Source organism: Dermacentor albipictus, chromosome 6, assembly GCF_038994185.2.
Source record: "Dermacentor albipictus isolate Rhodes 1998 colony chromosome 6, USDA_Dalb.pri_finalv2, whole genome shotgun sequence".
Classification (NCBI taxonomy): Eukaryota; Metazoa; Arthropoda; class Arachnida; order Ixodida; family Ixodidae; genus Dermacentor; species Dermacentor albipictus.
Genome location: NC_091826.1, coordinates 21,315,291 through 21,337,849, shown reverse-complemented (window position 1 = coordinate 21,337,849; position 22,559 = coordinate 21,315,291). Strand labels below are relative to the sequence as shown.

Below are 22,559 nucleotides of genomic sequence, written 5' to 3'. Positions count from 1 at the left end.
CACCTAGTGGACATGTCCATTTCGTCTGCTGCTGGAGTGCTGATTGGGTGGAGTGCCTGCCTCCTCCTGATGCGTACCCCAGCCCAGCCAATCGTAACTTAAGCAGCAGACAAAATGGACATGTTTGTTAGGTGGACTCTTACAGAATACACCTCCTCTCTTCCAGTTCTTCGGGCACAGATTGAGAAATAAAGGGGGTCAGAGCTTCGTAGCCATAATTATATATACATATATATAGGCGCCTTGCTTTGTAGCATAGAAGAGGACGAGCGATAGATGCAAGGCGACACAGACATGAAGATGCGCGAGAACCCGATGAACTAGCTCGCAGTGCGTGCCAACAGTACTATGAGGAAGTCTAGCTGCTGGAACATCTGATGGAACATCAGATGATATAGGGAGTGAGGGGGAACAAGGATGAATGAAATGAAGGGAGGTTAACCATGCAGTACTGAGTCCGGTTGGTTTTACTTTGATGGAACATAACGGAATCTGAATACCCTACGGAACCATCATGTGGAACATAATTGTGGAATCTGACGGAACACGATGACGTTGATCAGTTGGAAAAAGATCATGATGCTCTCCACCATCAAGGCCCCGTCGCTGCAATGCTATAGCGTGCATTTCGAGCTCATCGGGCTTCTCCTCAAGGCGTTTAATCACGATGTTCAGTCGACTGATGAACATCGTGATGTTCCGCCAACCAGCCACTGTCGCACAACTCCTAGCAGAGCCATGGCTAATGAACTCTTTGCAAAAATACCCCATAAGGGGCCGCATCGTTAGTTTTACTAAAGGAGCACGCAACGAGCAATGGAGCGAAAATGACAGGCGTAACGTTAAGAAATAGGAAGACAGCAATGTGTGACAGCTAGCAAACGGGGTTACCAATGTTCTCGTTAAGATTAAGTTTAAGAAATGGGGCTGGGCAAGCCACGTAATACGTAGAGGAGATAACAGGTGGCTTTGCAGGCATAAGATTGGTTTAGCTGACGCAAGACAGAGGTAACTGGAGATCGCTGGAAGGAGTCTTCGTCTTGCATTTATACATAATAACGATGCTGACTACGATAACGACGACGGCATGTATCGCACAAGAGCAGTGAAACGGTTTGACAAAAGTGTTGAGCGCAAAAAATTTGCCTGCCGTCCCTGTCTCGACCGCAGATCCGCCTCCGGCTCCAACCCTTTATCTAGTCAAAACGGAGGAGTCCATGGTCACTCTGAGCTGGAAGGTACCCAAAGTGCACAACGCCACTGTTCTCCGTAAGTCCCTTGGGGGTATATACTCGTTAATGCCCCTTACGACGTAAGGCCTTCGGTGAGGCAAGCCGCACAACCGCGCCCTCTTCTTGCCCGCAGAGTACGTGCTGGAGACGAGACGTGACTACACGGACGAGGTGTCGCTGCAGCACTTCCCGTCGACGACAGACGTCGCCACCGTCTCCAACCTGGAGAGCAGCGTCAAGTACAGCTTCAGGCTGGCCGCGTACAACCGCTACGGCCGCGGCGCCTTCTCCAACCCTATCACCGAGTCCACGAGGCTCAAATGTGAGCGGAGTGTGTGTGTGTGTGTGTGTGTGTGTGTGTGTGTGTGTGTGTGTGTGTGTGTGTGTGTGTGTGTGTGTGTGTGTGTGTGTGTGTGTGTGTGTGTGTGTGTGTGTGTGTGTGTGTGTCGTACGTGAAACTGCGAGGAGCGTGCGAATATTAGAAAATTTTGAATGACGAATTCGGATAGCGTCCTGTTCGATTTGGCCTTCGAGTCGAATAATCGATACCCGCAAAACTAATATTTTTTCGAATAGTTCTCGAATAATTCGAAACGTTAACTGCGCGCAACCAAACGCAACATGGGCGCAAACGTAAGGATAAATTTCACCCTGCCGGTATAGAACAGGCATACGATAGGGGAACTTGCATAGTGGAGCAGGCTACATCGCTCAGTGAACCAGGCAAGCAGCTATACAGTGGTCCATCGCACTCTTTGGAGAGTCTTGTGTACACGAACAAACTGCTTATTTGTTCATAGTGTTCCGTTTGTGGTTTTCGTAAACAACGCTTCATAACGCGCAGTGTAATGCCAGAACGTTGCTAACGTTGTTAATACTAGCATATGAACATCGTTTTATATTGATTGCGAAAATGGCTGCTCATTATTCGAAAAACTATGAGAAAAGTATTCGATTCGCTTCTGGCACTATTCGGCGCGTATTCGGTTCGATCACAAATATTACTATTCGCACATCCATAGTGAGTTCACGATGCAGCGAGGAACGCGACAGGCGTGAACGAATAGAGAGAACACTGCACTCAATTGTGAAGTTACGTTATACCAAACTCACCCTTTGCTCATCTTCTATGCTCCACCGCATAACTTTTGTGTAACGCAAGGAAGCGTACAGTCGCGTCATTTTCAGACCGCGAAAGAACACGTTCGTTGTTCGCCCAACTAACGAGTTCGCTCGTCATACCGATCACTAGCGCAAGTTACCTGGGTAGACTAATGGATATCACTTCGTTATATCTGCTGGTTCTTCGTTTCAAGCCTAGAAGCTCGGGGGAGCTGGTAGTGCACTCAAACCTCGTTATAACGAAATGGGTCACGACGAACTAGTGAGTATCGCTTCGTTATATCTGGTAGTTCGTCGTAATTCGTTTCGTTATAACGAGGGTTGAGTGCAATACCAGCTCCTCCGAGCTTCTATAGGCTTGAAATAACAAGTCTAAGCTACTTGAACCACTCTTATTTCGCCGTTGCTTCAGAATACCCACAACTCCTCCTGATTCCGTCTATTTCTTTTATTGTTTCTGTCTTCGGCTAGTTACGAATCGCCTTCTGTCGGGAAACCTGCAACAACCCGAGAGCCCATTCTACATGCGTAGCTACTTCTTCATCGTCATCATCGCCTGCGTCACCTTGGTCACCCTGTCGGCCGTCATATCATGGGCATGCGTCAAAAGGGCCATTATCGCTCAAGGTAGGTGGTTCGTGTCCCTTACATGCGCAGTATGAAACGGTTTCTTGGTGTGTTTGCGTGTTTCAATGCGCGCGCATGCCCCGTACGATTGACGGGACCTCCACTGTGGTTCCCACCAGCGTAACGACTACTTTTCTTTCTTTTTTTTTTCATTGCATCGTTCTAGTTAAAAATTTCACGATTTTGATGTCTTTCGACCGACAGCGCTTCTCGAACACCAGCGAGTCAGTCAAACAGCTTCCGCAGCTTCCGACAGCGGCTTCGGGTATACCTGCTTTCTTGTGGCTAAAGCCCCTGAATCGACAAACCTTCGATTGCTTCGTTGAGTAGCGCCATTCCTTTAAACTGATGCTGCTGCTGCCGCCTTTTGAGCCATCGATTGAAACCATTTCCGTGTCCATACCCTCAGCCCGTCGTATCGCAGTTCAACGCTCAGCGGGCAAAAAATTACCATTCGACGTCTAACATACGCATTGCCCGAAGCCTGCTTCACTGTAAAGCAAGAAAGGCCGCAACAAAGCCAACAGGATGCAAGCGAAGTGTGGTGGCGTATTGTAGCTACGTGCGGCTTTGGTCTGGCGAACGAGGCTGGCAGTTGCTCAGCCTGGGCGTCTCTTGCAATCTTGGTGCTGTACGATCGTGACGCCACTAGAAAAAAAAAGTGGTTCTTATAGAAATGTAAGAAGGCGTGAATCTTCATCGCGGGCTATGGTGGACCTGTGCGGGAAACACGAGGTGTGGCAGACACTCACGATGTGCGAACGCCATATATTTTTTGTCTTTTCTGCCCTCGCTTATATTTCCTCCCGCCTTCAGTCGGTATACAGAGGACGGAGGAGATCACGCGGTTTCTCGCGAGGTGTCGCGAGACCTGTCCAATCGACGCCCCGGATGAATGACGTACTACATCTGCGTTCGCAGAGCGCCGGAACAAGGCCGCCGCGGCGAGTCTCCGTTGCCGACCATCCCTGTCCGGAGCGTACAGCCCGCGCTGGGTGCACGACCCCAGGGTGTTCGACGACAACTACGACACGCCGTGGGACACCGCGGACCCGCAGCGAGCTGTGAGTACATCCAGCGTCGTCGACACTTGCCCAGACAGTGAGCGCACGAACGATACGTCTTGACGTAATAATAATAATAATAATAATAATAATAATAATAATAATAATAATAATAATAATAATAATAATAATAATCAGCCCATTTTATGTCCGCTGCAGGACGAAGGCCCCTCCCTGCGATCTCCAATTGCCCCTGTCCTGCGCCAATTCCGCTTGACGTAATAGTTCTGCGGAAACCCGCTAGGTGGAGAGAAGTAATTAATTAAGGGAAAATGAGACATCCACCCAATCGTAGCGATTGCTACAATGCGAGGCTTCTCTTTCGAGGAACCCGTGTGGGTTTCCATACGGGTGAATCCTATAGGCACGCAGGTAATGTCCTTGCGCACCGGAATATATAGTTTTGGGCATAACTGTCTCAGTATTGGCGGGATTACAGTGTTTTACTTTTGCTTGGTACATTATGCGTCACAGCGATACGTGACATGCAGGCGCTTCGCGCATGCACGTCGTATACCGCGAATTACTGTGGCGGCCTGAGCAGACGACGTGGCGCGGATGAACACATCTCGAAGGGCATTCTGCCTTTTGATTGGCTATGGAGCGCTGCAGCTGCCGCATTGCTGCGAAGGACTTGCGAGATGAAGTATAGGACTGTTAGTATGTATGTTCATACGGGAAAGTGGAATTATCGGATATTCGCCTTTCTTGGAGAGCCGGGAGTATACGGGACACACATTGAAGAAACGACCATGTGCACAGGGTCCTATTCTGGACATCATCAAAATTTGCCATATTCTCCGCCATCTTGTCGATTCTTATTGGCTCGCAGAGCTGCCACTGCCTCTGTGATTGGCTCGAAACGTCAGCGTGCCAATATTCGGCCACAGCGTGGAATTTGACAATGCGCCTCAGCATATGTACTAGAATAGCGTGTGATGCAGTCAGTGTTTTTGCTGTGATTATGAGCGAGAACTTGTTACTAAATCTTGAATACTCGCGATGGGGGGTCCTAACACGTATGCCCACACTCGAACACACGTACACGCACACATGCGTACACACGCGCATGCACACACACACACAAAGGTCAAATAAGTAAGAAGGCGACACACAAGGGGGCGCTGACTTTCACTTTTGTCTGAATACTCATGTGTGCCATCACGAAATTTGAAAATTTCACAGCCTTCTGCAGAGATGACGAACAAATACCGAGTCGGCATAGCTTACACGTATGACGGTTTCAAGGCGTGGTTAAGCATTTTCGGCAAATGCACACGTGGGAATGAAGACAACACTTTATCTTCGTTTTATTGCGATGATCTCTATCGTGGTGGTGCTTACGCGATGGTAACAAAATGGTGGGCGCGGACGCTCTTCATTTTCATCGCACATAACGCGTCCCTCTAGAAGGATGATGCGAATGAAAACAATTTAGCTCGTTACAAGCCTTTGCCAACGTGTCTTGACAACGAACCAGGCACAGAACTTGTACCTCGCCTTCTTAGGCCAGCTGTGAAAGAAGCGAAGTAATCGAAGCGGGAGATATTTGCGTCCGCGCACCACGAAAACCCATGTCGTCTGCTACCAAGAGCTTGCACGACGTCTGCACTTTCAAAGTATACCGATTGCAGAAGGCATGAACTCCTGCTGATGAAGCTCCCGCACGAAGTCGAATCGAGGACAAATGTGCTGCACTGACTGAACTATGTATAGTGCAGACGGTGCAGCCATATCGAAGAGACCAGTAATTTCGATGTAGTGAGCACATAACTTATTCGAGTTAATTAAAAGTCGCTAATATGCTGCCGCTAATGCTGCCCTCATACAACTTGCCCGGCTTAAACTGACCGCAACTCCGCACTCTGCTCTCGCAGGCTTCGCCTCACGCCTACACGAACGTGTATCACCCGAGTTCACGGTCCTGACGTCCGCTGTGACGTCACGAGCACACCGCCAAAGACGGAAGAAGAGAGTGCACCCCAAACGTGCCTTGCGACGTCGCACGGGAGACGCTGTCCTCGTCGCTGTACAGATAGTTGTGAATGATCTCAAGATAAATAAAAGAAATCGCGCGCATCAATTACGAGTTGCTGATCATCTCATTTGCTGGAAATATGTACACCCATTTATTCACACCCGCGAATTAAAGCCGTAAAACACGCAGAAGAAAACGATAAACTCGCACAAAAATTCAACATTTCTCACCAGTTCTGTTGCTGTAGCGAGGCTGAAGGTGCGAGAAAAGTCTTAAATCTAGATGTTCAACATGCCGAATTAGATCGCACCTTATGACACTAATACCGCCAAACCATATTCAACAAGAACGATCGACCACAACGCCCACCTTGTGAAGTAACCCATCTCTCTGCTTTGCTGCCCTTTTTCTGCGTCTGCTACCATCGCTGCTTCGTGCAAAACTTTAGAAGCTGCATGCTGTATTTCGGCATGCTGTGCACAGCTGTGTATGCTGTCTATCGGCAGGCTTACAAAGCGACGCGGACAGTGCTACGGTTCATGAAATCGACTGGGCTCAGTGACCGATTGTTAGGCGTCTTCCCTTCCTCTCCTTTCTTTCTTTTCATCACTTAACTCATTTTTCCCCCGCATAGGGTAGCAAACCGGACACGCGTCTGGTTGACTTTGTTTGGTTTGGTGCCCACGGATATGGCTCAACCCACTACGGAGGATCGGCCATGAACCGGGGGGCAGTAGGTAAAAAGGGAAGAATGCTTAAATAGAATTTTGTAATTTAAAAACGCTGTTAAATGAATACCGATCGTTAATAACAATTTTCAGGCTATATTACTTTAAAATGTGAAGTCAATATTCTTGTGTTGATATTGACGAAAAAAAAACGATAAAATTAACGTTGCAGTGTCTTTGTTTCAGTTACAATATTAAATATGGCGCCACATACGTTCTATATTGCAGTGTCTATAGTACCGAGGGCCCAAGAGACAGTTTCACAGGGAGTGTAAGGACCAATGCAAGTTCTCGAAGGGCACCTTCCAGAAGTCGTTTTCTTAGCACGTCGAACCTACGACACTCTATAAAGAAATGTTCCATAGTTTCAGGTTCGTTGCAACAAGAGCATCGAGGGGAAGGTGCCAAACCAGACCTGTGGGAATAAAAATTAACCACTGGTATTCGGTAACGCATTCTCGTGAATGGAATTTCTAGTTATCTTGTTGAGCACCATCTGTTATGCCAAGGGAATCTAAGGCGCTGAAAATCGGCGTTATTTAATACACATGATTTGGCATGTTCTTCCTGAACACATTTTTTTTTTTAAATCTTGCAGCCGTGATGTATGCCGAAGGTTTTAGGATCCTCTGTGCCGGACCTGCTGACTCGTTTAAAGTGAGCCCCGCGTGTCCTAGCCGGTACCCATACCAAACGGATGAGGTATAAATGTTGGGGGATAGATGAATGAAACTCTCGGAGAATGGTGGATGACTTTGGCACTGATAGAGCGGAACAAACGGATGAGGAGTCGTTTATGATTACGGCTGAATAAATAGATGCCGACCTCCCTACTTTTTCTTCCTTTTCCTCCTCCTCCTCCTTGCCGCTAGATGAATAAGATCAAGTACGACATCGTATAAGTTTCATACTTCTATAAGGACATTTGTGAGCTACAGCGTCTCCTACTGGAAGCACGACACCCTAACATTTTTTCTTATAGCCACGTTAATGTTCTGCGAGTGCTGACTAAAGAAAACGTAACGTCCGCGTCCAATTCTCGTACTTTTGTAAGCTGAGCATATTACTCACAAGGCAATGACACATAGTTTGATGCATAATCCGCGATAATAATGACTAAAAAAGATGATAATCATTAAAAAATTATGACAACGCGAAACGTTTTCACTGGAGATATGGCCGACGTACGAAGAAGCAGAAGAAGCAGCAGCTAGGAGCGCGAAGCCGGCCGTTTTCGTAAGTGGGCTTTTCGATGAGATTTTAGAGTCCTTTGTAGCCCGGTTTGCAATCTACAACTGATCGCGGTTACATTGGGGACATATGTCAATGAACTCTCCTAGCCCGAAGGTCCTGCAGCCTCTAGAGCACTTCACGGGCCTATATTTTTTTTACCGTCCGGGGGTCGCATGACTCTGTCCTATACCCGGCCCGGGCCCAGCTCAGTGTCTGAAAACCGGGCCCGGCGGCTGCAAATAAAGGGGAACAGAAAATTTTCGCAAAGTTGCTACCAGTCCCGTAAGACGGCGTAGGAATAAGGCTATACAAGCTGTTACAATTAACGCGACGTAACGCTAACATTACAAAGTAAATCGAACGCCGACACTGCAATCGTCTCTTAATTCAGTGTTCAAAGTAAATTAACAAATACCGTCACAGCAGTCGTCCCTTATTGCAATGTTTGTGCTTTGCCTTGTATCGTTTTCTGGAGTTTGTTTGCAGTGTGTTCCTCAATAGGAACGTGTTTTCGCCTCCCAAAGTGCAGTATAGGCTGAAGGGAAGGGGGGGGGGGGGAGTGTTGCAACATTTACATGAACAGGCCGGCAGGTGAACCCCACGAGTGATCGAAGACTGCCCTGGCCCGAATGAAATGCGTGCTGCCCAGTCCCGCGCGGTGCTCTATAACCTGGACCGTCATCTTGATGGCAAAAAGCTTCGGAAACGTGGAAGTTTTGAACACAGCGGATACGTACCATCGGCATAAATTGAAACGCGAACAGTACATAGCCGATCAGAACGCGCGTTACGCTCAATTACATGGAAGCGTGACATGTAATAGCTCTGTAGCAGCATGAAAGTGCAGAGCAGTTCCAAGTGTACACTTCTACAAATGTAGGTGAACCTATAGAAACGGAAAAACGCATAGCATTTTCAGAATCGTTCGAGTTTCAATTTATGCTGACAGTGCATGACGCAGATTCATAGAACAATAACCACACACGGATGCAACAAAAAAGAAAGGGGGGGGCGCAGTATGCCATATGCCATGAATGCGATTTAATCGATGAACACACGCAAACTTGTCCAGTTGTCTCCCTTTCTGCGGCCGAGTTCACGGAGCTTTTCGTTCGAGACAAGCCCCAACTGCGGAACTGAAGTCGAGCGGTGACGAAGTGATGTTCATTTAGCAGAAACCCTGTGCTTATCACCAGGTCCGAGAGGAAATATACATGCGTCCTCGAATGTTTTTCACCGAAATTCAATTATGCTCTAGTTAACTATCTCGAGCACTTAACTATTGGCACTGCGGAATGAGCTGTAAAATGTTCATTGGCCTAACTTTTTTTTTCCCCCCTATTCTCTCCTGTCCCGACGGGGCAGCGTGCGACGACGACGTCCCGACACGACAGGACGGCCTGTGCCCGGTGAACACGCCGCCGCCGCTCAACAGCGCGCGAAGCAAAGATGGCGGAGCGGCCGGCCCAGACGCACAGCCTGCGACGAGCCATCCGCAGCCTCCACAGGCGCCGGCCGCCCGAGGCCCACAACTCGTGGTCCAGCTTCACCGAGCTCGTGGACGCCGAGATGACGCGGCGCCGCGCCCAGCCCACCGAGTCCGCCGTGCGGATCTTCGAGAAGAACGTCAACTTCTTCCTGGGCATGTTCTACGCGACGCTCAACAGCGCCCTCGTGGGCGTCATCTCGGTGCTCATCAAAATTCTCTACGACGTGCCGACCCTCCAGCTGACGGCCATGCGGCTGGCGGGCATACTCGTCTTCTCCGCGCCGCTCGTCATCCACAGCGGCAGGAACCCGCTCGGCCACCCTTCCAACAGGCTCTACCTCGTGCTCAGGGCCACGGCGGGACTGGCGGGGCTGTACTTTCGCTTCTGGTCCATGAAGCTCATCCCCCTGTCCGACGTGGCGGTCATCCTCGCCAGCCTGCCCGTCTTCGTCACGGCCCTGGCGCGCGTGTTCCTCAACGAGCCGTGCGGCGTCACCGACACCCTGATACTGATCCTCACCATGGGGGGCCTCATGATGTCCGCCAAGATCCCGCTGCCCTTCATGCAGCCCGCCGCTGCCCGGGACGCCAAGCTGGACCCGAACAAGTACAAGGGCCTGTTCTTCGCCCTCCTGTCGACGCTGTTCGGCGCCGTCAAGTTCCTCATCAGCCGGACGGTGCGCTACGAGCACCACTCGGTGACGCTCTTCATGTACGGGCTCGTCGGGGTCATCGAGTGCGTCCTGCTGTCGCCCACGGAGCCGTACGTGCTGCCCCGCTGCGGACTCGGACGCGTCATCTTCGTCTCGTTCACGTTGCTCAGCTTCCTGGAGCACATGGTGCTCATCAAGGCGCTCCAGACGGAGAACGCGGGACCCGTGTCCGTCGTCATCGCGGCCATGGACGTCGTGTTCATGTTCGCCGTGGAACTGATACTGTTCGGCAACATCCCGGACAAGTACAGCTTCACGGGCGCCACGCTGGTGTCCGTGTGCGTCTTCCTGCAGATGGCCAAGAAGACGGTGGTAGAATCGCACGAGAACTCGCTCTTTAGAAAGTTGTTTTATTGGCTTGCCTATTGAAAAGTATATACGATAACACTCGGCTCTCGATCTCTTGCGCACAGCTGTCTTCGGTCCTTATTAGTGTCTTGCTGTGAGCAATTGGGCAGAGTGGAATTTAGCCATGCTGCCTACTAGAAGCCATGCAGGAGAGGAAGCGATCCTCGTTAAACTGGTAGTTGGGCGAGTTGTATACAGCTAACTGGGTACACTGGAAGCACGATGCGACACGAAACGGGGTTGCAATGGTCCTGTCCGTGATGCCCATGCATCGTTCTTGAAACGTTAGAAACAGTTGTTACACGATCGCCTGTAGTCTCCTTCAACTTGTATATTGCCGAGCCGATATGTATGAACCATGTGGAATTCGCCCAGCAACGTTTTAATGTACCGCGTTTCTGGTAATTAATGTTGGCCTCAGTTTTCATCAGGGTTACTTAACGGACAACTGACCAATCCCGCATATTGCGTCACACCATGCTTTCAAAGTGACTTGACCATCGTTTTTTAGTCAATCGAGAGAAGCGAAATGGTGGCCTTTGCCACCGACGAATAATGCACAAGGCCGAATCGTACATATCCCGTTATAGCGACTGCAGACCAATGAATAAAGAAACGAATTGTTACTGCGAATTTCTTTTATTAAAAAAAAAAGAAAAAAAAAAGAAATGGTGGCGATCTAACGGTTAAACTGCCATCTACGAAAAGCTACCAGTTCAAACAATAAATGACGTGCGAACCCATACATGACTTGCTCAGAAAAATTAAATTAACAACCATAAGTACAGGCTGTCTAGATACTACAAACTGAGTAAGTGTAAAGAAAGGTACAGGGGAAAATGTTACCAAAGAACTAAACGGTTGTGACGGCAAAATGTAGAGCTGAAAACTTGCCGGGGATACATAGCCTGTGAAAATATTTCGCAACACGTGAACGATAGAGCCGAATGATGCGCACATTGAAATGTCGCGCCGCTGAGGTCTGCCTTCTACGGCGGCCTCCACGACGAGACGTTCATTTGAGGGATCGCCCGACGTTTGTGCGCAGGCGCGAGTTAGAGCGGGCGTGAGAGAGAAAATCTTGGGGCTCTTGCTCCCTCCTTGAATGTCTAGGCACTACAGAGGATGTTTCTTAGCTAGGATGTTTCTTAGCTCGCGTTGTATGCGTCTCTCCCTAGGTGTACCGGCATTGAGCAGTGGGGTCGAGTTCGTTTACGCTCGGAGGCTGACTGCCGGCGCAGTGAAATGGGTGAAGCAGCGGGCGCTGACGCATCTTATTTTGTTGTAGCGCAAACTGAACGAGCACAACGGGAAGGCACATGTGACACACAGCACTAACTTTCAACAATATATTTATTTCCAGTTTTCGTCGCTATATATAGACCTCCGAAATGTCATACAGATGAAAAATTTCGGTAAAAATGAACAAAAAAAAAAAAAATAAACAGGGAACCACACGCAAGCACTTTTTTGACTCGAATATTCACAGACATGTACACGTTCAGCGCGAACAAAGATAATCGAGCCCTTTTGAGGGTAGTGAAATGGAAGGTTTACTGACGCATGCGTCGCCGAATGTAGCTTCTATTATCAAGCGCCGTCACCTCACACCCACTCCCCCATTCTAGTACACTGTACTCTAGTTGCGCGTGCTCCTGCTGCCATTCTTCGCATGCGATGCGAGCCTTGCGAGAGAGAGAGTGTGATGCCCTCAGTGGCATTTGTCACCTCTGGCTGTCCTGCATCCTCTCTGTCCCTATACCTCGCCTTACCTGGCGCAGTGCCGTTGCGGCGACTCGAAAGACAGGTATAGCGCTTCGTCCCCTTACTTCTACTTCCCACCCCAACCTTGTGCAGCCACATTGAGGCCTGCTGTGAGTGAATGAGTGTGCGACCTCAATTCGATACCCCTGTTCTCCACCCGTTTCCTCATCCCACCTCAGAAGAAACATTAAAAAAAAAATTGCTGTGGCTTAGGTAAGGTTAAGCCCAGGATGCGAAGCATACTAGCCTTTATTTTAGTTGTTGAACCACTGTTTAGCCTGGTGAACTGCTGTTGCTTGGCTATATTTGGTTCGGCTAGACGAAGAAACAACTCATGCATTACTTCTTCGCCTTCAAGAGTGGAACGCGACAGCGTTCCCGTCGACCCGCCAAGGGGTGTAAGACAATGGGCTACAGGGCAGCGACTACGCGCCCCGCATTGGACGCGGTGAGCGTCGAGCAAAGCAGCGTTCGGCGCGGCAACGAAATGTGCGCCTGAGCAAGCGTCGCACGCCTTAGAAACAGCTCGTTTCTAAGGCAACACCGCATTCACTAGAGGCGCTTTTGTACCGCTTTGAAGCATCGTACTCGTGGCTCAGTGGTAGCGTCTCCGTCCCACACTCCGGAGACCCTGGTTCGATTCCCACCCAGCCCGTCTTGCAAGAGTTGAGCCAAAGCCACTTCTCCTCTGTCGTGACGTCACGGTGTCACGTGGTTTCATGGTCACCGCCGCGCCTGAGGAGCTGGGTTGAGCCCTCGTAATATGCTTCGCATAAAAATAATTGCTCATCCCCCCTCCCTCCCCGAGGCGGTGATCCACGAAAAGATGGCACGTCGTCAGAGCGCCGGCTCGATAGCGGTGTATCGCTGTGTGCGCTGCCCAATCCGAAACGCAGAACCGCCTCCGTTCGGCACTGCGTGTTCTGTATACGGCTGCCTGTTATTGAAATAAGGCCGCAGCTGCACTCGAAAATCTCATTACCAAGAGGCGTAATCGTGGGCAAATTTTTTGACAAGCAATCGGCGTCGTTCCAACAAGGTGTTTCTATCACAGTGGAGAGGAGAGGGTCGTGAAAACACGATAAAAAACAAATTGCTGGTGATAACGAGATTCGATTGGTTGCCGTGTGCAGTGCAACGTATATATATTTAGGTACAATACGTCCACAACAGGCAAAGCCCCTTAAACTTCGTCAAGTAGTGCCACGTTTTGAAGAATGACGCCTCCTCCTCCCGCGCTCTGGCAGAGGCCGACGCCGCGTCGCCATTGGCCTAATAGCATCACGTGGGCCCTCGCGCCGTGCATCGGCGCCATTTTCGATCGAGAAGCGTCTACGGCATCATAGTTTCCTACAAAAATTACCATAGGGAACTCTGGCGTTGCAGTCGTTGTCCTACCATGGGAATGATGGGAAGTACATGGATTTATCTGATCTTCGTGCTTGTGGATGCAAACGTTCTTGTGGCTTTGTATATTACGCTATATAAATCTTATTATCGTATATTTCAGCGCAATGTATATTCTTCGAAGTGCAGAAGGCGCCGGGAACACGTACAATTGCTATTAATTGCAACGATTGAGCTTGTCGAGGTGGCCAAATCGAAACGCGCCAAGTGTCTCAAGGCACTGGCATGCCCGCGATAAATTCATAAAGGCGTTTCATTGGCTTGTCGGTACATGCGTCCGTGACTTCATAGTTTTAATATCAGGCTTCTGTGCTAGAGTCCCTGCGTTCGAATCCTGCCATCGCGTAATTTTAATGTTTATTTAATTATTACGCAATACACTGTTGAAAATGACGAGTTTACAAAGTCACGAAGCCGTTTGAAGCCAAAAGAACGAAGTTTAGGCAAATCCATGTACTTCCCAAAATTCCCATGCTGGTACAATCGCTCCCATTGCAGCTCCCGTAGACACTAGCGCCAGAGTTCCCTCTAGTAATTTTTGCAGGAAACTGTACGGCACGGTCTACGGAGTGGCGAGGAGCGCATGTTGGCTCCGTTGCTACGCTCGAGCAGTGTAGGCGGCGCCACGGTCGAGGGGGGAGCGTGAGAGAAACGAGTGGGAGGGAAGGCGGAGGAGGAGAGTGTCACTACTTTACGAAGTTGAAAGGGTTTTAACAGGTGGCTCCACTGCGATTTCCCATTTTCTCGCTACGAATGCTTTACTACAGAAGTGTAATGTTTCAATCGTGAAGCAGGGCGCGTCAGTGGGGTTGGCCGGACCGGATTGACCATTGTTCGCAAAGTGATCATTCACGAAATACCGGTCTACAATGCCGCGTATTACAGTAGACGCCGACGGCAGTAGTGACGCCTTGCCCAACCACGTTTTGCTGGTCAAAGGAAAATGAGAAACGGCATGTGGCGTTCGCAATTAGGCTTTCCACCAGGAACTTCAAACATGGTTGCCCAGTGCATTAATTGCCGTGCGAATTATTTCATCGGCAACTAAGAACGAAATATGCGATTCACCGCAGCATGCGACGTCGGAAGCGTACACTACAAACAACACGCAGCCGGCCGTGCGGTGTCACGCAAGTCAACGAACATTAAAAGGGCACCGGAGAAAAACTGCAGTAAAACGTCACTATAGCGAAGTCCTGACCGGGGAGCCAGAATTACTTCGTTATACCAATATACGTGCTGCACAATGAATCTGAAAATTTCAAGCGGAATTTCACTTCCTTCACTTTATCAATCATTCCGTTGTAACAGTTTGACTCGACGCTCTTAGACACCTTGAAGAGCGTTGGTTTTACAGTAATACGAATTCGGAACTATGTCAGATTTCGTGGTAACAAGTGGTCCAGAAAAGTGAACGTCAAACCCCAACGTGAAGTCGCGGATTTCAGTATTTTTTGCTTGCATTTAGGCCACTGTGGCTCAGCAAGCTTGCCAAATTTTTTAGACTTCAGTGTTTTAACTCTTGTGCTTCCAGGACAAGGCGCAAGGGCTAGGCCGTTTGCACCATCAGCGTTCCAACTTTTTTACCACTACCTTTAGCAGAGACATAGCTGACAAAGAGCAGGAACCGCAGTACGGCACCCAATCGCCATGCACACATTGAGAAAAGCCTCATATTAATAAATTGCTTCCATTTCATTTGAAAACAGTCATACGATGCAATGAGTAATGTTGCAAGCAGCTAACGGTAATAAGTAGTGAACACGTAGCCTTTTAATCTACAGGACACAATCGCATATCAGCACTTAAAGTGTAAAGCTACTGCATTCATCATGCATGGCTACATAACTCGTAGCCTCACAGTTGGCACATAAAATAGGAATACAACAGCTGTCAGTCAACTGATGAACACAATTGAGAAATGCCACAACCAAATGCACTATCAGGCAGCAGTGCCACACCTTGTACTGGAATAGTGCAATTTAGGTAAAACAGACCTTTTGGAGCAATACAGAGCAACAAACCTAGCCGGCACAGATTGGCGTAGCATTCCCACCACTGCATTTGGCAAACTACAACAGCACATGAGGCGCAGCCTACCAAACCCCACACAAAGACCCAGGAGACGGAACATATCGGTTTATTGATCATAACTTACAAAAGGAATACACAGGTGCCAGTCGCAAAGACAGTGAGCAAAATGACTAATTGACTTCACAGGGCGAGGCTGCACACGGGGCATTTATGAACTTGCAGATAGATACAGGGCGTAGCTTGGGCAAAAAAACGTGAAATGAAAAGATGAGATAACCGATGCGATATTAGACAACCCTTGATCCACAATATTCGCCAGAGGGAGGAGACAACAGCTACAGCAGTTTACACACTCAGGGACAAACACTGCTGTTCACAAGGGAACGCCAGTTATCACAAGGCCGTTTTTTTTTGTGTTTCTGTAGAAATGACCACTCACGACATCCAGTTCACAGAAAGTTGTTCGTTTTTCTGGCAATTACCAATACAGCACACAGTCAAACACCTTTACATGCTCTGCATATAACACCGAGTGAAAAGTTGACAATGACTCAACACTTGAATATTGTGGAAAATCTGTAGAAGTTTATCCGAGTCAAAGACTTCTCGAGACCCTGAGCAATCATTACTCTAACCTTGGATTCGCTAGAAGTTTACAGGGATTTGCAAGCTCTGTTATAAAGGCAAGGCCAAATACAGCTGCCCAGAAAGATATGGGAGGCACACCCTCTGCCCCCTTAGATATATGGCTAAAAGTATTTTACAGGAGTCAAACATGTCCCTTCGCAAAATTAACCTAGAGGGACGCTACACTAAGTTTATGCCTGTATGCACCACTTTCGTACTTTCACATCGTCAGCCATCTGGAGAACCTGGCAAGGCCCTCGTAAAGAGCGAGATCTTGATCAATTCTTCCCAGCTCTGACAAGGAGTGTCTGCAGCAAACTTATGGAATTCATTAAAACTTAGAATGTGTGTCTTCTTTGCAAGACGCAGCAGCTGAGACCCTGCCAAGAGAAAAGCACATTTGGTCCAGTTTGCACAGAGTACGTAAGGCAACAAGGCAGGCTAAAAGATATGGCACAGAAGGCTTTCACAAAGAGGGGATGCGTGGAAAATCTGCCGATCAGTACAGGGCCAAAAGCAGAGGAGGAAAAAGTGGTGTTACAAAGCTTGCAAAATATGTTGCGGGCTTTTTTTTTTTTTATAAACACCCTGCCTGACATCACACAAACACACACACCAGCTCTCTATGAGCAGATACAGCATGTTCCCAAGCTTAAATCAGTTTTTGGAACGCAGCATGCGTTTTCTGAGTCAGGCAAACGTTAACTGTACTACAAACAGCAGACAATGGCTCACTGCAGGCACCTCCTCGAAAACGAAAAGAAACCCATAGCAACACACTAGTTATTGTAAGAAACACCTGCCCCCATGTGCTTGGCAAGTTCTTGTTTACACATTTGGTTAACTTTGTGCTTGAGGGGAAAAAAAAAAAAAAGACTGCACAAGCAATGTAAAACATTATATAAGTTCATATGATGTGTATATCTGCACGCTTGCTGCATAAATGAGGTGAAAAAAAAAAGTAAGGCAGTGACAGCAGGCCCTAGGCGAGAGCCTAATTGTGCAGCAGTCCTCTAAAAAAGTTCGTGTATAGGCACAACCCTCCTGGAAACAAGAGGCAGAAAGATGCGCTAAGAAAACAGTGCCCTGCTGCGAGGCGATAGTTGAACAAGGAGAGCTTGTACTCAAAACAACTACAAACAGCAAACTCAATTGAAATGGGGAAATGAAGAAAGAACAGGAAATAAAAACACACAGGCTGGGTTGGAAAATGGAGTAGCTTTGAGACTTAGCCCGACACGGCCGTCTCAACCGTGTTTTGCTGGGAAGGACACTCAGCGGACTGGTTCTTGTTCTGGCGCACCTCCTCAGCATGCTTCTCCTAAAAGATAGGAAACCAAGAGCAGAACAGGTAAGTACAGTTAACTCTCGTTACAACGGATCGTCATAATCAGACAAAAAGAAAAGTCTGCTGCATCCGAAGTCTAATATCAGAAACGAATCACTTCCGAAACTTTGGTCGTGATGTCTAACAACGTTATTGCAAGGAGTCTGTGACGAACGTCCAAAGTAAAAAGCAAACGAAAAAAAGTTGCAGTTTCGGAGCGTCAATTGCGATAGCAAATTAGAACACGGCTATACGGAGTAAGCATAGTAGTTTTATAGGCCATATAAAGTTGTTAACATTCGTTTACGAACTAAATTAACAAGCACGGTGTCACGCGTGCTCAGGTAAGCACGCAGACATCTCGCTCAATGACCGTGGAAAGCCGCTGTCAAAACGTTAAAGTCGGCAAGCACAGCAGCTGCAAGCGAATTGACCTTTGTGCTGTATCTCGCTTCAACGCGAGCTGAACACCGAAAGTATGCACATATGAAGCTACTGGCACTGGGTGCACTTATTGTCCACATTGCTGGTCGCTTTCAAGATACGGGGTTCGTGCGGTAAGCAGCAGCCGCCGGAGTAGAATGCACCCATCTCCCTCCCTCCCTCGTGCCAGGTGGAGTCGGGTAAGAGTACACAGTTGACATTAGTTAATTTGACCCCGCTGGTACCACTGAAATTTATCAAATTATCCGGGAAGCCAAATTAAACAAAACGCTGAAAAAAAAAATGCCAGAACACACAGACGGTCCATATGGCAGTGTGCACCCACTATCTATGTGTCCAAAGCAGATAAACGATGTAGAAATGATAGTAAAGCTCCTAAAAAATGTAGAAATTAAACAACATAAATTTTACGCACATTAAGGGACTGATTTTTAGGTCTTCTCTAATGCCATGCGTTATGTAACTATCAAAATTCATTGATAACCAATCGCTACTATCATGGCACCCTTTAGTCATATATGGCCCTTGTGCCACTAAGCACTACACAGCACCACGATAGAAATTAAACATGCACCCAATTCTCTAGCAAGAAAAATGCACGAGGGTCTAAAATATGTGCTGCAAAATGGTTACCTAGACCGGCTTCGCCGCAGTGCGCTTATGTTACGTGGTAAAGCATAGAAATGCACAAAAGCGGGTGCGAGTTCGTATTTGATTGCACCACGCAGACAACTTTCAACCGAATTTTCCCATTAAAAAAAAAAGAAGAAAAGGTCCACAGAACAGGGAAAATACCATAATTGGGCATTGTGAGCTACAGCTATTGCATGAAAATCTTATGGCGGGCTGAAAACTGGCATTTCCGACAGGAGATGTGCATTTTTAACACATTCAGTGTCCCCAAGCTTTACCAAGACAGACGCTGCCACAAAGGGGTCACCATGGGGGTCACCACAATGGTCAGGTGTGTGCGTGCTGACTGATCACGTACAAATTATCCGGCGAAGGCGCATTTTAGGATAGAAAAATGCATAGAAGCCGGCCGGAACCTTCGGTCAGCATCGAACTAACCTGAGTCACATTAAGGAGAGGCACTGGTAGAAAAACAAATTAAAAGAAGTTTTGCATTTTCGACTGTTTCAGCAACATTAATCTCTCCTCTTTCACATAGCAGAAATCGGACTGGAATGATCAAGGAATTATTAATTCCTAAATTATAGGCCGGTTAAAGCCCTCAAGGTGGCAAGGTGCAGATCTGACCGATTTTCAAGCACGTGGCGTGTAAAAGCCACTGGGCTCATGTAAGGCGGAAGGCCTATCAATACCTTTTCTCTTCAAAGTTGGCTTTGCCGCATCACAAAAATTACCACCAGGCAATAATTTTTGCACACGCTCCGAATTTTCGCAATCCGTACTGTATAAAGCGAGAATGGCCGCCTCCAGGAGCGGCATGTGTGCTTTGAAAGAATGCAGATGTAACAATTCCACTGTGCCTGTGGCAGATTTTATCGAGGGATCGAGCAGCAGCCAGTCTGAGGTTGCTGCCATTTTGTCGGACTTTGAGAGCGACAATGACGAAAACCAGCCCGGAACAGTGGCAGCCACAGCCTGGCATGCCCAAATGTAGTGCTTGCAGTTACTCGTAATTTCAGAGATATTTTTTTCTTTGTAGAGTCGAACCCGCTTATAACGATACCGGTTTCAACAATATTTCAATTAAAACATGAAAAGCTGCTGCACCGTCAACTGAATATAACCCGCTTACTACAATGCCCCGATGCCACATTATAGGTTATAACAATGAAGTCTGGCTGTTGGGTGTCCGAGTCGAAAGGTAGTGAAATAAAAAATCCTAGGGGGAAAAAAAAAAGGAAACGAGAAATTTGAGACACTACACGATGGGCTGCTGCTCCAAGACCCGCTGCACATTCATTTTCCAGCCATCTCCGTGCGCCTCTCTCTTGTCGCCCTTCCACCCTTTCAAACACGAATGGGCTGCACTTATAGCTCTAAGCCAGCCCACCCTCGGAAACAAGAATGGATAGCGCCAACCGCGCTGCTTGCAGATTGCTCGCATGTTGATCGCTGGCTCCTCATTCAGCGCAGTTCTGCAAACAGCATGGTCTCTCGCATCGTCTTCGTTGGTTGCGTTGAAATCGTTCCTGGCCACACGGTTTCGTAGCCTCATTTGACCAGCAGTTGGTTTGACTCGCCGCCGAAACGCAAGATGGCTGACGTGCCCGCTGATGATCGGCAATGCAAGACATTGCCGGTGAACAGAAAGTGCACGGCTATAGATTTGGAAACTAAGTGCTTCTAACCGATGAGGCAATCATCGTGAACATGCTTGCTTGCATCAGATAGCGACGGCAACGACGCCAGCGATGACGAGGTAGGGCAGGCTGCCTCAACGTTGTCCTCAGAGGGGGCCCGGCAGATAATTCAGTCCCTCCGGGGCTTTGTTTATGTGAGGAACCTTCCACTGTGCTACATGCAGCACCTGGATAACTTGGAGAAGGATGTCGGCAGGCTTCACGTAAAGCATGCAAGGCTGATGGGCATTGGGTTTTCTCATGCAAGCCAGTGAGAAGCACATGGAGAGATGCTTGTAGCAATCTCACCTGAGCATTTCTTCTGTTTTTTTTTTTCAAGCTGACAGGCTGCCGTGGCAACCTTCTCACAGTTCTTAAAAGGCCCCTTTTGGGGCCACGAAAGCGATGCTTCTGCGGTGCTCGAAAATCGCTTGCCACATGCAACTCCTCTTTGCAGTTTTTAAACGAGTGAACGCAATCAGCAGTTGGATGGAGGAAGGTGGCGGGGAGGGGCACTGGCATTCCCAACGTTATAGTTTTCTCACATCCAGTCTGCCATTCCCCTATTTTCATTTTTCATGCAACCCGGTTATAACAATCATCGGTTACAACAACGGAATTGTCATGGCACTTGAGTATTTTTTTAAGTGGGTTCAACTGTGGATACAAGTCTTTACAAACTTTATCCCCCAATCTTACTTCTGTCAATGTATATCTTTCTTTACGATATATCTCACTAATAAGCTTTCTATGCGTGAAAAGTGCCTTCATTCTGCTTTTTTTTGTTTATGCATTACATGAAATATTGACTGTAGTTTCTTCAGAAAAATCGGATATAGCGGAGAACATATATTTGTTCGCTAGCTTCGAAATCTATTCTGGTAACAAAATAAACCACTCGGCAAAATCAACTTGTGCATACGCCACTACAGTGAGCCGTTAGTTACATCTTGGCCAATGCTGCTCAGCTGGGCTGCAGTTGGCAAGTGAACATTCCAATCACACGTCGCATATTAACAACGGTGGAAATGCACTTGTATTCTAGCATCGCTCCAATGCTACACAATGGCAAGGCAAGCTGCCAACAGGCCATTAAAATCAACAAGAGATACTTGCCTTGCACTGGCATTTACCCGTTGGCATTTTTTTTTTTTCAATATCAGCATGTGCACTTATTAGGAGGTCTGACTATTGTAGAATGAAAAAAGCAAATTTTTTTCAACAAAAGTTCAACTGAGCAGTGAACAAACATGAGACAGCAAAAGATGACTCAAATGGTCATTATGCTTTCAAGCTACAGAACTCAAATGGAGTTGAGGCCCAATAAGGAAAACATTGTCATGAAATTATGTGCCACTTAAAGAGGTGTTGCCCCCCCAAGATTCACAGCTCTCTACTAATGCAACAGTAACGATTCGGCCTTCTCTCCAGATTATATCTTGTACACATGCGTAAATACCCAAGAATGAGGACGTGAGAACAGCTGCGGCCTTGGGAAATTGGTAGTGCCATGCTCGCGCAATTCAGAAGTTGTGGATTCGGCTTATTAAATCGTCAATATCCACACTATTGAAGGCTGCGTATGGTATACAATTTCATTTGTGCAGCAAAAAATACTCCGCATCACCAAGTACGAGTTAAAAAAATTAAATTATGGGGTTTTACGTGCCAAAACCACTTTCCGATTATGAGGTATGCCGTGGTTGAGGGCTCCAGAAATTGCGACCACCTGGGGTTCTTTAATGTGCACCTAAATCTAAGTACACGGGTGTTTTCGCATTTCGCCCCCATCGAAATGCGGCCGCCGCGGCCGGGATTCGGTCCCGCGATGTCGTGCTCAGCAGCCCAACACCAAAGCCACTGAGCAACCACGGCGGATACCAAGTACGAGTTCTAACATGGCTGCTGCTGCTGCTTACCTTTTTTGTACCAAGATAATAACACCCCAGGCACTGCTGAAAGAACTCCCTACGAGCACCACCAGGAGTTTTCAGTATGCATTCGTTACATGCTAGATATTGGTGAGAAACATTTTAGATTTATTTATCCAGTAATTTGCTATATCCAGGTGAGACTGGAGTGGGCACAACAGTGCACACACACATAAGCG

The 22,559-nt window shown here is 47.8% G+C and overlaps 3 protein-coding genes across 5 annotated transcripts in view; 2 read left to right on the top strand and 1 right to left on the bottom strand.

The window, feature by feature from the left end:
• LOC139060829 (cell adhesion molecule Dscam1-like) overlaps positions 1 to 6,125 on the top strand; it is a 46,783-nt gene extending 40,658 nt beyond the window's left edge. The window contains exons 11-15 of the mRNA XM_070540053.1: positions 1,171 to 1,269; positions 1,366 to 1,554; positions 2,826 to 2,981; positions 3,903 to 4,045; positions 5,923 to 6,125. Of these exons, the coding sequence (XP_070396154.1) occupies positions 1,171 to 1,269; positions 1,366 to 1,554; positions 2,826 to 2,981; positions 3,903 to 4,045; positions 5,923 to 5,973 (638 nt within the window). The 3' untranslated portion in view covers positions 5,974 to 6,125. The remainder of the gene's footprint in view (positions 1 to 1,170; positions 1,270 to 1,365; positions 1,555 to 2,825; positions 2,982 to 3,902; positions 4,046 to 5,922) is intronic.
• A 1,806-nt stretch (positions 6,126 to 7,931) lies between these two features.
• LOC139060830 (solute carrier family 35 member G1-like) lies at positions 7,932 to 10,579 on the top strand. Its single transcript, XM_070540054.1, has 2 exons — positions 7,932 to 7,987; positions 9,350 to 10,579. The coding sequence occupies exon 2, from the start codon at positions 9,434 to 9,436 to the stop codon at positions 10,553 to 10,555; it is 1,122 nt and encodes a 373-aa protein (XP_070396155.1). The 5' UTR covers positions 7,932 to 7,987; positions 9,350 to 9,433; the 3' UTR covers positions 10,556 to 10,579.
• Positions 10,580 to 15,829: 5,250 nt separating this feature from the next.
• Positions 15,830 to 22,559, bottom strand: part of LOC139060831 (stathmin-1-A-like) — a 32,348-nt gene continuing 25,618 nt past the window's right edge. For all 3 annotated transcript variants that reach the window (XM_070540057.1, XM_070540056.1, XM_070540055.1), the window contains exon 7: positions 15,830 to 17,687. In XM_070540057.1, the coding sequence (XP_070396158.1) occupies positions 17,595 to 17,687 (93 nt within the window). In that variant the 3' untranslated portion in view covers positions 15,830 to 17,594. The remainder of the gene's footprint in view (positions 17,688 to 22,559) is intronic.

Excerpts from the sequence above, each read along its gene's own strand:
- LOC139060830 (XM_070540054.1), top strand. The coding sequence starts at position 9,434 with ATGGCGGAGCGGCCGGCCCAGACGCACAGCCTGCGACGAGCCATCCGC.